Below are 13,832 nucleotides of genomic sequence, written 5' to 3'. Positions count from 1 at the left end.
CTGGTTTAAGTCTGTTTGCAAAAACATGGAAATCAAAATGACAAATGTATTTACAATGATTTCAGTACTGACTTGACCCACTTTTTGGGAACAAATCTTCATTTGCAAACAGCACATGAACACATGAACTAACTCGCAACACAAATTCATGACCTGATCTCACACTGCACACGAAGATCAGATTCATTCTCTTAGACGGAATAAGACAAACATATCACAACATAAAAATACATTCAAACCCACAATTAAAAAAATATCAATGTAAAAGTTCAGTCCTGTTCGGTCCTGATATTAAATGATGTTGGATTCAGCTCTATTTTTAAGGCTGAAATGACAAATGAGCCTTGAACATTTGACCTCAGTGAACAGAGACAGAGTTCATTCACTGGTGGTCAGTAGCGGCAGAGTGTTAATGTTGTAAATGGCTTCCTCCTTCTTCTCCTTTGAGTTTCTCATGTCAGCTGTTAATATATGTCCATCAGCTCCACCTGTTGGTCTGACTGACACGTGGGGTCTTGAGATTCAACTACTTCCATCTGCTTCTCGTCATCATCATCATCATCATCATCATCTTCTCTTTGCTTTTTGGAAGTCTTCTGTGTCTGCACGCTGCCTTCTTCTTCTTCCTCATGCTTCCTCTTCCTGACCGTCTGCTGTTGATCCACATGGAGCTTTTTCTTTTGGTTGTGTTGTTTTTTTATTCTCTTAACATTTCTTTGAGTTTGAGGTCTTCTGTCAACCTCCATGACCTCCTCCTGACGCTCAGCGTTAAACTTAAAGTATCCCTGCGGCTGCTCTCTGACTGCCTGCTGCTGTCCTTCTCCTCCTCTGAGTTGTTGTTCTACCTCCTTTGACTTCTTTTGAGTTTCATCAGCTCCTTTGTCAGTCTCCAGCCCGTCTTCTCGTCTTTTCTCTACCCCCCTGGTGGATCGCTCTGGCTGCTCTTTGGTTTCTTCCTGGTGTTTGTCAGCCTGGAGGTCTTTCTCTTCTTGGAGCTCTTGGTTTCTTCTCTCTGCTGTTTCCGGATGTGTTTTGAGGTCTGGTCTCTCTGTAACTTCCCTACAGACTGATGGAAGCGTATTCTCTCTCTCATCCCTCTCGTCCTCTGTCTCCTCCACTTTCTCATTCACTTGCTTCTTTTGCTTCTCTGCTGTCCTTTCTGTCGTTCTAGTGACGTCCCTCTGGTTTCCCTCCTGATCCTTTTCTCTTTTATCCTCGTGTTCTGTCTTACTCCCCTGCTGCTTTTTGTCCTCTAGAAGACGCTGGTTGCCATTTCCTTTCTGTGTCTTTTGCTCTGTCTTGTTTTTCCCTCTCTCTCCTCTTTTCTGCCTCTTTGATTGAAGCTTCTTCTCGTTCTCGTTCTCCACTCTCTGTCTTTCTGCCTCCACTTCCATTGGTTCTCTCTGGTTCTCCTGTTGTTTCTTCCGTCCCGTCCATCCATCCTCCTGCTCATTCTCTTTCTTTGCTTTCTTTGTCTTCATTTTTGTCTCTTTCTTGTCCACATCATTCTTTGTCTCTTGGCGTATCTCTTCCTGATCAGTGTGGAGATTTTGTGGTTGCTCTTTTTGTGCTTCTGGAACCAGTACCATAGGAAGTCCTGAATCTGCTTTAACTGGTTTTATCGTCTGCTCTCCTTCACCTTTGTCTCGTCCTGTCACGTCCTGCTTTTGGTGTGTTTCTCCTTCTGTTTGAATCACCGCTACTTTTTCATTCTTTGTCGATGTCCCCCTGTCCACGTCCCCTGACGGCTCTGGGTTTGTCACGAGTTGACCTTGGTGTGTTCCTCTTTCAGCCACAAACTGGAGGTCTTCATGTTCACTTAGAGATTCGATCGTCTCATCTCCTCTATTGCCCACATTACTCTCTTCTTCTCTTCCTGCCATAAGCGGGACACTTTCTCCTTCAGCTCCTTTGTCAGTCTCCAGCCCGTCTTCTCGTCTTTTCTTGACCCCCCTGGTGGATCGCTCTGGCTGCTCTTTGGTTTCTTCCTGGTGTTTCTCAGCCTGGAGGTCTTTCTCTTCTTGGAGCTCTTGGTTTCTTCTCTCTGCTGTTTCCGGATGTGTTTTGAGGTCTGGTCTCTCTGTAACTTCCCTACAGACTGATGGAAGCGTATTCTCTCTCTCATCCAGAACCAGTACCATAGGAAGTCCTGAATCTGCTTTAACTGGTTTCATCGTCTGCTCTCCTTCACCTTTGTCTCTTCCTGTCACGTCCTGCTTTTGGTGTGTTTCTCCTTCTGTTGGAATCACTTTTTCATTCTTTGTCGATGTCCCCCTGTCCACGTCCCCTGTTGGCTCTGGGTTTGTCACGAGTTGACCTTGGTGTGTTCCTCTTTCAGCCACAAACTGGAGGTCTTCATGTTCACTTAGAGATTCGATCGTCTCATCTCCTCTATTGTCCACATTACTCTCTTCTTCTCTTCCTGCCATAAGCGGGACACCTTCTCCCTCCATCTCGACCAGGATGCCGGTCTTATCTCTTTTAGTGTCTTCTTCCTCAGTTTGTTCAGTTCCCTCCTCGAGGCTCCTCCTCTTGTTTTCTGTGTGAATACAGAAGCAGTTTGTAATGAAACGTTCTGTGTAAAAACGACACCACTGAAAACATCAGCTGTTGTTATTTCCCCGCAAAAATAAGAGGGATGCCGTTCTTGCCAAACCGGGACACCTCTGTGTCATTGTAGATTCTGGCCTCATATTTACAGCCCATTTTAATTTGTTGAACAAAACTGCCTTTTATCATTTGCACAATATAGTGAAGGTGAGACCTCAACTGAACCAGCAAGATGCTTTTAAACGCGTTTTTGTTTTTGCTGCTGAATCGTAAAGAACTTTGAGCTGCATTTTGTGTATGAAGGGTGCTGTATAAATAAAGTTTTAATTATTACAGAACATCAACCCATTCCAAAATAACACAAAATAGAATTCTTCTAAAGTTCATTGATGGTATGAGAGTACGATTCCACAAATACTAAACTTTAAAAAGATGCTAATGAAATAAAAACTCAATAATCAGTCAAAAAAACTTCAAATGAAATCAAATTGTGACTTACTGAATTTATTTTGTCTCCATTTCCACACAGCAAAGACAACTGCAGGCAAAGCAGCACAGCCAATAACTGAGCCAATAATAACACGTGGACTACCAGGAGGACCAGGAGGACCAAGAGGACCAGGAGAACCAGGAGGACCAGGAGGACCAGGGCCCACGAAGAAATGATCTGAAAAGGTGAAACACAGGACAACATGTTCATGCTAACGGTCTAACTAAGTGATCACATCATCAGCATATAAATGGTATTTACCTGGAACGTGGATCTGCGTCTCTCTGGTCTGGTTGATGGTCTTCTGTTGGACTCTACAGGTGAAGCTGTTGCCGAGTCTCTTCTCCACAGTCACTCTGCTGCTGACAGTATAGAGCTCGTCAGGACCTCTGACTGTCTTTGTACGTCCTTCAGGGAGGAGGTGTCCCTCACCGTCCAGCCAGGACACCTCCGGCTCTGGATACCAGCCTTCAGAGTCACACTGTAAAACCGCTCCACTGCTGCTGCTGGTCATCCGGACATCAGGCGAGGACACGGCACCTGAAGGTGAGACGCTGTAGAAGTTTCTGTGGTGGATTTCTGTGGATTATTCCTCCTCATTAAAAAGCACTAAATGTGCCCACTTACCTACAACCAGCTGAAGGGTAGAGGCTCTAATCAAAGCTGGAACGAAGCATCTGTATCTTCCCCCATCAGATATTTTCACTCTGGAAAGTTTCAGTGAAACGTTTCCGTGCTTCAGTTCATCGGTGAACAGCGAGCTTCGTCCCTCGTAGGACGGATGTTTCTTACTCTCTAGTTCCACACCATCACGACGCACGAGGACAAATCTGCGGTCCAGGTCAGGTCTCGCCCACTCCACGGTCATGCCAAAAGCATTCATGGCAGGATTCAGGTAACATGGCAGAATAATGTCCTCACCAACTACTGCCACTACCGGCTGAGACGGGCAGAGCACCTCCGACTGACCTGAGAACAAAGTGTTCATGTAACTTGTGCAGCAGAGGACATATTGTATTTCCAGTGAGGCAGACTGTGTGTTATTTACCTCCACATGAGCGTATCAGGGAGAGGAAGACAGTCTGGAGAACCAGGACAGTGAAGGCACCACACTGAAAGCTGAGGGACTGACTGTCCCTCACATGAAGCATCCTGGAGTTCTGCAAACAGAAATGAAGCCTGATGAGAAGTTTAGGAGCACTTCACTCTGAGGTTGTGTTTGGGGTCCTGGAGACCCTCAGCTTTCAGGAGAATTCTTTATAATGACATGTTTCCAATGACAGAGCCGCTCAGTGGCGCCCTCTGCTGCTCGGTCAGCTGCACGTTGATGAATGCAGATGAATTCAACTTTAATCAGTTCGTGCGACTCCAAGCGTGAACTGACGCCTCAGCCTTCACTCACAGCTTTCATACAGTCATGAAGAAGTGCGCGCTGTGTGTCCTTCACTGCACACTGGGAGTGCTCCTCAAACTTTACTTTCACTTTCATTTGGAACAAAACATGAATTCAACTTCTTACGCTTCTCCCTGGGGGGGGGGGCATCTGAGGGACAGAGCACATGGTGGTCGACCTACTTTTAAATCAGAAAACTATAATATATTATTTATTTTAATCCAAACATTCAAACGTCTGAACAGACTCACCTGTCTGTCTGTGACAGTCTCCTGCAGGCGCTCCACGGTCAGAGTCCGGAATACAAGGCGGGGTGGGGGGGGGTGGGGGGGCTGCTTCCGGACACCTGGAGTAAAAGGTGTGTTCACGTCTGAGCAGTGGACGACGTCACGGTGTCAGAAGCCACAGTAACAATGTGACTTCCACAGTATGTTAGCATTAGAATAAAACAATACAAAGTTCACGTTCATGTTGGAAAAGATTATTTTGTGTTTTTAGAATTCACAGAGATTTTATGTAACAGCTGTGAGCTTCTTCTTTTCTGTCTTTTCTGTCTAATAAAAGAATGAAAATGTCTCTTTGAAAAGGAAACACTGGCCACGGATTTACAGCAGCAGAGGGCAGAGCTGGACTTTTAAATGTTCAGCACATTTACAGTGAGTGAGGAAGAAGAAGTACTCAGCTCCTTTACTTCAGGAAAAGTACTAATACCACACTAAAAGTACTCCACAAGTAAAAGTCCTGCATTTAAAACCTTACTGCTGTTAAAGTATGTAAGTATAATCTGCTAAATGTACTTAAAGTCTTCATGTTGCAGTAAAATGGTCCCTGTCACTGTTTTACTATCATACCTGATGTTTCTGGGTCAATGTGACGTCACTTTGGGGACAAAGAGGGAGGATAAATGAGAGGATGACCATGATGATGAAGATGAAAAAGACTGTGTGACAGTGCAGTAGAAACACTCTCCTGCATGTTTCTTGAATAGGCTCTACAATATCAAGACAGACAGTAAGTTTAACCTGGGGGCTGACACTTGGGGCTCCTTGCACACAGACTTTGTTAAGACGTATATATGTGTGACAGTAAATATTGTTATCGGACATATTGTCCATAAAGTTGTGCAACACCATAAGATGTCAAGACGCAGGACAGTTAAAAAGATTCCATTTGACAAAAGAATCTGAGACCAGCTTGTTTCAATGCTCCTCCTTTTTAATTGTGCATTCTGCAGAATGAGGTTGTGTTAAAGATTTCTTTTCATCACACATTCAGTCTCCTCTTATTAAGAAGAGGAAGTCCAGCTGCTGCTCGCGTCGCCCGTCGCTTCATCCCTTCAGCGTTACAGCGAAGCAGAGGATTGAAGCTGTGATTACACATGAGACTGACGACACAGGTGAGGCAGCTCCGGAGCTCTTACAGGTCGACAGCACAGACAGATGGGAGTGTGTTGGAACACACTGTATCATCCCAGCAGTTTTCACCTGTGAACAGAAGAATATCTTTATTTTCACAAGACGGAGACGCAGAGAGACACGTTGCTGTTGTTTCTCACACGTTCATCATCCATCACTTAAGATTTCAACAACTAAGATTGTTATTCATGACTTTTGTTAACTTTAACTCTGTTGGGACGTCAGGGTAAATAATGTGTTGTGATTTACCTCCATGATTCATCTGGAGACAAGACTGGTTTCCAAATCTATCTTCCGGTTCTCCAGAACACCAGAATGTAAACGAGAAAACTTTGCCGTCACTCCAAAACCAAACATTGTTCTAGAAGACAGAAGCCAAGAGAAAAGACGTAGGAGTTCAAAAGGGTCATCCTGTCCGTGATCTATCAGACCTTTGGGATGATACTCTACCTGCTGGCAGTCAGAGCCTCCAACCCATGTTGATGGAGAAGCCTGAGTCTGTGCTGTTATCATCGCCTGAATGAACTGATACTCCTCCACACTGTGCACCGATGCAAGGTTTCCTTTCAAGGTCAGGCAGTTTTTCTACAGGGGACGTGAACAGACAGACAGACACTCGTGAACTTCTAATGCTGCACATGTGGTCGTCTCCTCCACCAGCAGGAGGGTGGAGGTGTGGCTGGTTGAGGTGAATATTTGTAGAAGAGGTGGAGGAAGACTACTTCAGTGTTGTACTGTGGTCACTGCTTACACCGGCACCTGTAATTAGGAGGTTTTTGTCTTTGGTCACAGTGAGTTGATTTTTAGCGACAGCTAAACAGCTTTAGCATGCTGACGTTAGCATTTAGCTCGGTGCCTAATTACAGCCTCACAGAGCTGCTAGCATGACTGCAGACTCTCAGTCTTGTTAGTTGTCAAGATCTCTTTGAAGGAAACGTCCTGATTACCTCAGCGTCAGCCCAACTCATTTCTCTTGGAACGAATTGGAAACAGCGACCATTGTGCTCACTCCAACCCTCAGAACAAGAAGGGGCAGGAGCTGCAGGAAGTACATGAGGGTCAGCAGCTGCAGGAGGTGCAGGAGGTGCATGAGGGTCAGCAGCTGCAGGAGGTGCATGAGGGTCAGCAGCTGCAGGAGCTGCAGGAGCTTCAGGAGCTGCAGGAGGGGCAGCAGCTGCAGGAGCTGCAGGAGCGGCTGCGACGTCCTCTGTAATAATATTGTGTCATTTAACAGGACATAAAAGTGTAGTTGTGGAGTCCCCCCCCCCCACCCCTACCCTGCACATTAATCTGTTGACTTTGGCTCTGGTCACATCAGCCTTTTTATAAAATGTTTACTCTTTTGGTTTGCTTCATTGGGGGAGGTGAAAACAGCTGATTCACTGAGTTATTAGTCATATGGTTTTCAGCACGTTATCTATATGTGTACCTCTAAATATATCTATACATGTATCTATAATGTATCTATACATGTATCTATAGATATATATATACGGAGCCTGAACACTGACACTCACCATCAGCTCCAGCCAGAGCCATCAGGGCACAAAGCAGCAGAGACACAGTCAGCATCTTGTTGGTGGAGATGATGCAGATGTTGAAGATGATGATTTAGCTGTAAAAGGAAAGAGTTTATTAATAATCCTGAAGGGAGTTGAAGCGAGCAGAGCAGCCGTAGTGAGACCAAAGAGAGCAGAGTGGAAGCAAACCTGCTGAAGAATGATCTCCTCTTCTTCTTCCTCAGTTTCAGCCGGTGGTCTTCCTGTGTGGAGCTGCTGAACCAGAGAAAAGACCAGCTTTTATATACACTGGCTTTTTTTTTTAAAGCTTATCAGTTTGAATGCTGGTCAACAATTCAAAGGGCAGCACATCCCACACTGTTGGTTTTTTAAAAGTAAATATTTTAGTGGATCCTGGAAGCTTGTCACCTGCCTGTGCACTAATTTAAAAGGCGTGGGTGACTCCAATAGATGTTTGCCCAATCAAATTGTACATTAAAAAAAGACATGAGGAACTGCTGAGATCATACAAAAATGTGGCCAGTTTCGACGTCACTCAGCTGTTTCGGCTCTTAGAAACAGCTCACGACCGTATGTTTCCTCATGAAACCTCAGCCTGACGTTGACCTTTCAGTGAGCTCAGGTTCATCCTACATAATGAGCTCGGTCTAAAGGTAAAACTGTCACTTTTTAAAATATTTCTCACTCATATAATAAACTTTTATTGTCTTTTGTCGGTTTCGGGACTCCATAAGATCCGATATTTAAATATACTTTTAAATCATAGGGGGTCTAAGTGCTTATGTGTATTTATAGTAGGAAACATTCTTGCTTTTCGTGGAATTGTATTAAAATGCATGAATGTATTTTAGTGGTTGAGGAGGCCGCATTTTATTGATGAGACAGCCTCAAATATTAGCTCTAAGCCCACACACTCCGTCATGGCGTGGGCTGACATCAAGTCCTGCAAGGACACAGGACAACATCTTGTGTGTGTTTTACACGATTGTTAGCAAAACTTCAAGAAGACATTTCAGTTTATTTCACTGATCATCAGATTTTATTATTATTATTATTGTTGTCTGGCCTGTTGACTCAATACTGTTTGGAACATTTTGGTGTACATTGACTGGCATAAACATACTGCAGAACTCTGGTATAATAAAGACGAGCTAAAGGGAACTGTTCAACACTATGAGTTTTATTGTTATAAAAAAATATTGTTTGTAGCCACTTTCAGATTGGGTGGAAATCAATGAACTTCCCTCAGTTTCAAAATAAAGGCATTCATATCCTGTCAGATATTACAAGTGAAAAAAGGTCTCAGATCTTTTGAAAATCTACAAGGTCATTTTAACTAACCTGGGTCGTCTTTCTTTTAGCTTGTGCAAGCATGCATACAAGTTCATGACAAATGTTTGTGTCAAATATATTTAACCCTTTCATGCATGAATTATGACAGCCTCAGTCAGGATTTCAGAGTGTTTTTATTTCTCTTTAGACATGAAAAAACTCGGGTGGACAGCATGCGTTTGAGTTTTCAACTGAAGAAATATGTATTTAACACACCAATGAATAAAATGGAAATTTTAACAACTGTATTACTCCTTAGTTGTTACTTGATGTTACCAAATTTTATTTACCTGCAAGGGTCTCCTACTATAGAAGGATTGGCAAGTTATTCCTGAGCTGCTCAGCGTCCCTGGCCTTCCGTTGGCCATCTTGGTTTTGAGACATTTGTGTTGCACTTACAATGGCTGGCCAGTGGGTGGCAGTGTATGGGATGACGCACCAGCGTCCACTGTGGTGGTTGATGTGCAACTACACCATTAAAACCCATGCAGATACAAGAAAACAGCTTTTGAATAGCTGTCCACTGTAGTGACCACTATGCGTGAAAGGGTTAAAAAGGTGCAAAAATACACTCCACATGGGAATCCTTAGTGTTTGCGATGTACAGTACACCTGAACATCTGGTAAAACAACAGACTGGAAAAGAGTTCAGAGGGACATTTCATGATCGTCTTATTATCGCAGCAATCACACGTTACATCTCTAAATCATCCATTGTTATTTGTCACCTGGTTAACTGCACACGACTTCCAGTCTTCTCTGTGACTTTCCATTTGAGAACGTCCCCAAGTGTTTCACAGATCATGCAAACCACGTCGCACTACTTTCAGTCTTCAGTCTTCTTTGTTGCATGTTTTTATGTGTGTTTTAATCTGTGAATGAATACTGTAATTTAACTTTTATTTATGAAAAGTCTCCACTGAGGCAGATTTCACAACGTGCACAGAACACGACCTCAAACACTGACCTGTTTAGTTTGGAACCACTTAGATCAAATGTTGAGCTACAGCGTGGGCAGACATTACAACACCGCAAGGACACAGGCAACATGTCCCCGTCCAACAACTTGGAGATGCTGTCCTGTTTGTGGTGTGTGTGTGTGTGTGTGTGCGTGTGTGTGTGTGTGCGGTGTGTGTTGTGGGTGTACTTGTGTGTTTGTCTACATGCCAAGTGCAAATGTGTGTCCATCTGTGACCCGAAACCAGATTTCTTCCTGTTTGTTGGTTGAAGCAAATCAATCATTTCCAATGATTTCAGCTGAGTTAAGACAAACTTCACACAGCCCGGCACGCTAAATGTCATATCCACTCACTCACAGCCGACAAGAATTTAATGAGTGTATTTTTATTATTCATTCTCATTCAGCACTAAATGTTCAATGTCAGCTCGTTCCCCATCAACATCTTGGAGGAGCAGGTCTGTCAGACAGCCGGTGTGGACTGAAATATCTCAACATCTACTGCATGGATTGCTGTGTAATTTTGTACAGACATTCAGAAGATTAAATCCAACTGATTTTGGTTATTCCCTGACTTTTCCCCACAGCGCCACCATGAGGTGGAGATTTCAATTCAATTCAATTTTATTTATATAGCGCCAAATCACAAAAAACTCACCTCATGACACTTTACAGATAGAGCAGGTCTAGACCGACTCTTTATGATGTTATTACTGAGACCAACAGTTCCCACCACGAGAAGCAAGAAAAGCTTCCTTTAAGAGGCAGAAACCTCGAGCAGAACCAGACTGCATGAATGTGGTTCAGACCTTCATGTTCCACTCAGGATGAACTGTAATAACTTTGTTGATCACTTAACCTTTCATCTAGCGCCATCATCAGGTCAACATTTTAATTTGTCCAACACTTTGGTTTATGACCAAATAACTTATGACCTTTTTGTGCTGGCTGCACTCCATTCAAGCAGGTTCAGTGTTAACTGGAAACTCATTACCAACTCTCCTGTTAGTCACATGATCAAGAGGTCAAGATTGGTTTTATTCTGTCTGTACACTTTTTCTGACACTAGGAGCGTTTCGTGAAGGTAACTCAAAAGCTTACTTTGAAAAGCTTGTCTTGAACGAGCCTAACAACCTGAAGCAGGATATAGACCAGCAGTGGAGATGACCTCGACTCTGAGCTCCTGTTAGTTCACGTTGTTGCAGCACTCTGCTTGTGATCATGTAATCTAAAGATCTCTGTCCGTTGATTGGTGCTATCATTTGTTCAGGTGACATAACAGCTTTCAAAACACTGTTTAAATACTGTGAAAGTTTCCCAGGTCATGTGGCCGACATCACGTCTTTGTTCATTTGTCAACTTTTGCAAAAACCTTTTTGAGATATAAAAACAGGCGGATGGAAGTACACTGTGGCAACAACGCGGTTCACATCAAGCAAACTTTATTAATGTGATACGAAGCAGGTTGCTAACATGACATGTGAGCCCGACTGTATACAGCTCTGCAGGTATGTGTGGCTACAGGCTGTCAGGTATACACACTGTACATACACTGCATACAGCGTCCACCAACAGAAACACACACATTAGTTTGGAAGTCCAGCAGCTCACTTTGAGTCCCTATGCTGAGTCTTTTTGCTTAAATTCAGTTTGTGAAAACCACCTTTAGCACCAAATCTCAGAGATCTACTCTACAGCACCACTAATAATGAAACAGAAACGGCTGCTGTGATCAATAATCTCTGAAAATGATGATGCAACTTCTCAAATCTAAAACATTAAATTAACATTGAGATGTCAGTTATATCACATATCGTATAAAAGAAGTCTACGGGGAGAACATGCACGTAAGTAACTATTCTAACGATTATTCTTTGATCATTAGAAAGCTCGTCGATCAGAGATTAAGATCAGAAAAGAATCTCTGTTTTCTCAAGATGCCTTCTGAAAAAGTAAAATAGACGATGAGAAAACTAAACCAAAAGAGAGAAACTATAATGTAAAGGATGAAACCTTTATAACTAACAAATTCACCTTCACCGCTGCCCTCTGACGTTTGTTTGAAATGAACCCAGTCAGTGTCCGTAACTGTGCCCCCACGTGGAAAACAGAAAATATCTAAAATAATCTAATAGCCTCTTTGTCAAAATGAGCTTAATGTAAAGACTAAATCTGCAAAGTATATAAAAGTAAAAGTAACTCCAGCTGTCGGATGAATGCGGAGGAAAATCTCTCTCTGTAATATAGAAATACTCACGTAAAGTGCAGGATCCTGTTGCACCACCTGTCTGCAAGTTCAAGCCTAGCCTAGCCTAGCCTAGCCTAGCCTTAGCTCAGTTATAGTATAGTGTTTTCTAAATTGAGATTAACGCGTCACTAAATTAAAACAGGTATTGCACCACATGACGTCGTATTAGTTGTTCTATATTCACACCTCCTGCTGTCAGGTGTAATTGTTGGTAGCCAACTATCTGGCTATCTTAGCTAACTAACGTTTGCTAACGCTTGCTAATCTATCACCTGTAGGAGGTAATATGGATTATCGATATAAACTTGTAGGATTTTAAATTATATCTTACAAAAGAATACGGTCCTCAAATCAGTAAACGTTCTGCCGATAATGTTAATTAATACTGTTACTAAATGACCAAACAGACGGTAAATAATCGGTAAAGATGTTTCACATTCATTCTAAACTTGATCAATGTTACTAACTCTGAAACCCATTCCTCTCCATGTATACAGATATAAATAAAGCTAATATTTACTGGCTTGGCAGGTATGGTTCGTATGTTTGGCAGTTTGATTAGACGCTGCTGCAGATGTTTCCAGCTCTCTTCATCAGTTCACGACCACAATAATCTGTTTCAGGAGTTTTAATCATCCGTTTTTGCTTCAATCTGGAAATAATTGAATTGTTCAAGTCACACGTGACTTTGAGCTTCATCCTGATATAGCGTCGCCTGTTTCCTCCGTATGTGTTCGTTTTCAAGCTCACGCTGCAGAATTCATCTCAGTAGCTGCAAGAAACAAAAGCACAACAGAATCAAAGCAGTGACAGAAAGTATTGATCATTAAAGACAGATAACGTTACGTCCTGTTTCTCTTTTCGGTCAAATTAACGGGAACCACAAGGTTTTAAGAAGTCATATTCTCTGTGTTCATCCAGATGAATATTCAGCTGTTTTAAGGAACAAACCCCTGAATTAGTTTCATCAGAGGAACATATAATAGACAGTAAAAAGGTGCCTGACTTGTAGGATTGCTGTGTTTGCTATGAAGGGCTCATTTTGGGACAGATATACTGTCGATGGGACAGCTGCTGCTTTTACATCCCATTAAAATGACAGATTGAATGGCTTGTTTCTACTATTTCTAGCTTTTGGAAAGAGCCACCAAATTCAAAAACTCTAATTGAGTTTTCACACTAATTGAAACCCCTTAAAGGTGTGAGACACTGAATGTATTTGGTCTTATCATTAAATTCTGACAACCTTTAATTTCAGATGTGAAAAAACTGTGAAATCAACCAGCAAGAACTGAGTGATGTTACAGAACGAGAGCCGCCAGAGATCAGTGAATTTAAAATAGATAGATGACTATAAAACAATATAAAGTCTTATATGTGTACGCTGACGCTCCCTCTGTCTTTGCAGAAACAGTAAAGCTGCCATGAAGCTCAGACGAATAACTGGAGAAGAAGAAGAGTTCCTACGAGGTCATGGTGCATCCAGAGACGTGAGCGGCGGTGCCGGTGTACTGGACGTCACAACGAACCACGTTGTTGTTAAAGTTGGACTCTGGCACCTGCTGCCGGGGGTTTACGGTCACCTGCCGGGACGACGCAACTTAATACATACAGCAGTCATCACCAGGTCACCCCCCCTGAAGCAAACTGCACACTGGGACTATTTTCAGCAGCGGATTAATCCACATTTGGTGGAAACCAAATATATCAAAGCAGCTAACAGACCTTCAGGGTGTATTTTCCAGGAGAGACGTCAGTGATGTCGATCCACTGACAGTCAATGTCAGCGTTGTAGGTGTCATAGCAACCTGGACTCAAACCCTGTACACACACACACACACACACACACACACACACACACACAAAACAACTTCAGTACACTGAACATATTCATAACTAAATGTTAACTATGTCTCACTGCATCAT

The 13,832-nt window shown here is 42.8% G+C and overlaps 2 protein-coding genes across 3 annotated transcripts in view; both read right to left on the bottom strand.

The window, feature by feature from the left end:
• Positions 1–5,849: 5,849 nt before the first annotated feature.
• LOC139283729 (ladderlectin-like) lies at positions 5,850–7,450 on the bottom strand. The gene is made up of 5 exons (XM_070903756.1): positions 7,354–7,450; positions 6,796–6,914; positions 6,299–6,433; positions 6,098–6,209; positions 5,850–5,917 (listed from the first exon to the last, which is right to left on the bottom strand). Exons 1-5 carry the CDS (start codon positions 7,418–7,420, stop codon positions 5,850–5,852), a joined length of 501 nt encoding a protein of 166 aa, XP_070759857.1. The 5' UTR covers positions 7,421–7,450.
• A 5,069-nt stretch (positions 7,451–12,519) lies between these two features.
• LOC139283969 (protein-lysine 6-oxidase) overlaps positions 12,520–13,832 on the bottom strand; it is a 7,274-nt gene continuing 5,961 nt past the window's right edge. Inside the window, exons 5-7 of one of the 2 annotated variants that reach the window (XM_070904086.1) lie at positions 13,632–13,727; positions 13,374–13,489; positions 12,520–12,678 (exon numbers count right to left, since the gene is read on the bottom strand). In XM_070904086.1, the coding sequence (XP_070760187.1) occupies positions 12,672–12,678; positions 13,374–13,489; positions 13,632–13,727 (219 nt within the window). In that variant the 3' untranslated portion in view covers positions 12,520–12,671. Of the gene's footprint in view, positions 12,679–13,369; positions 13,490–13,631; positions 13,728–13,832 lie in introns of those variants that run through there. The other variant, XM_070904085.1, reaches the window with a different exon arrangement.

This window comes from Enoplosus armatus, chromosome 4, assembly GCF_043641665.1.
Source record: "Enoplosus armatus isolate fEnoArm2 chromosome 4, fEnoArm2.hap1, whole genome shotgun sequence".
NCBI lineage: Eukaryota > Metazoa > Chordata > Actinopteri > Centrarchiformes > Enoplosidae > Enoplosus > Enoplosus armatus.
This window is presented reverse-complemented; position numbering and strand designations above follow the sequence as displayed.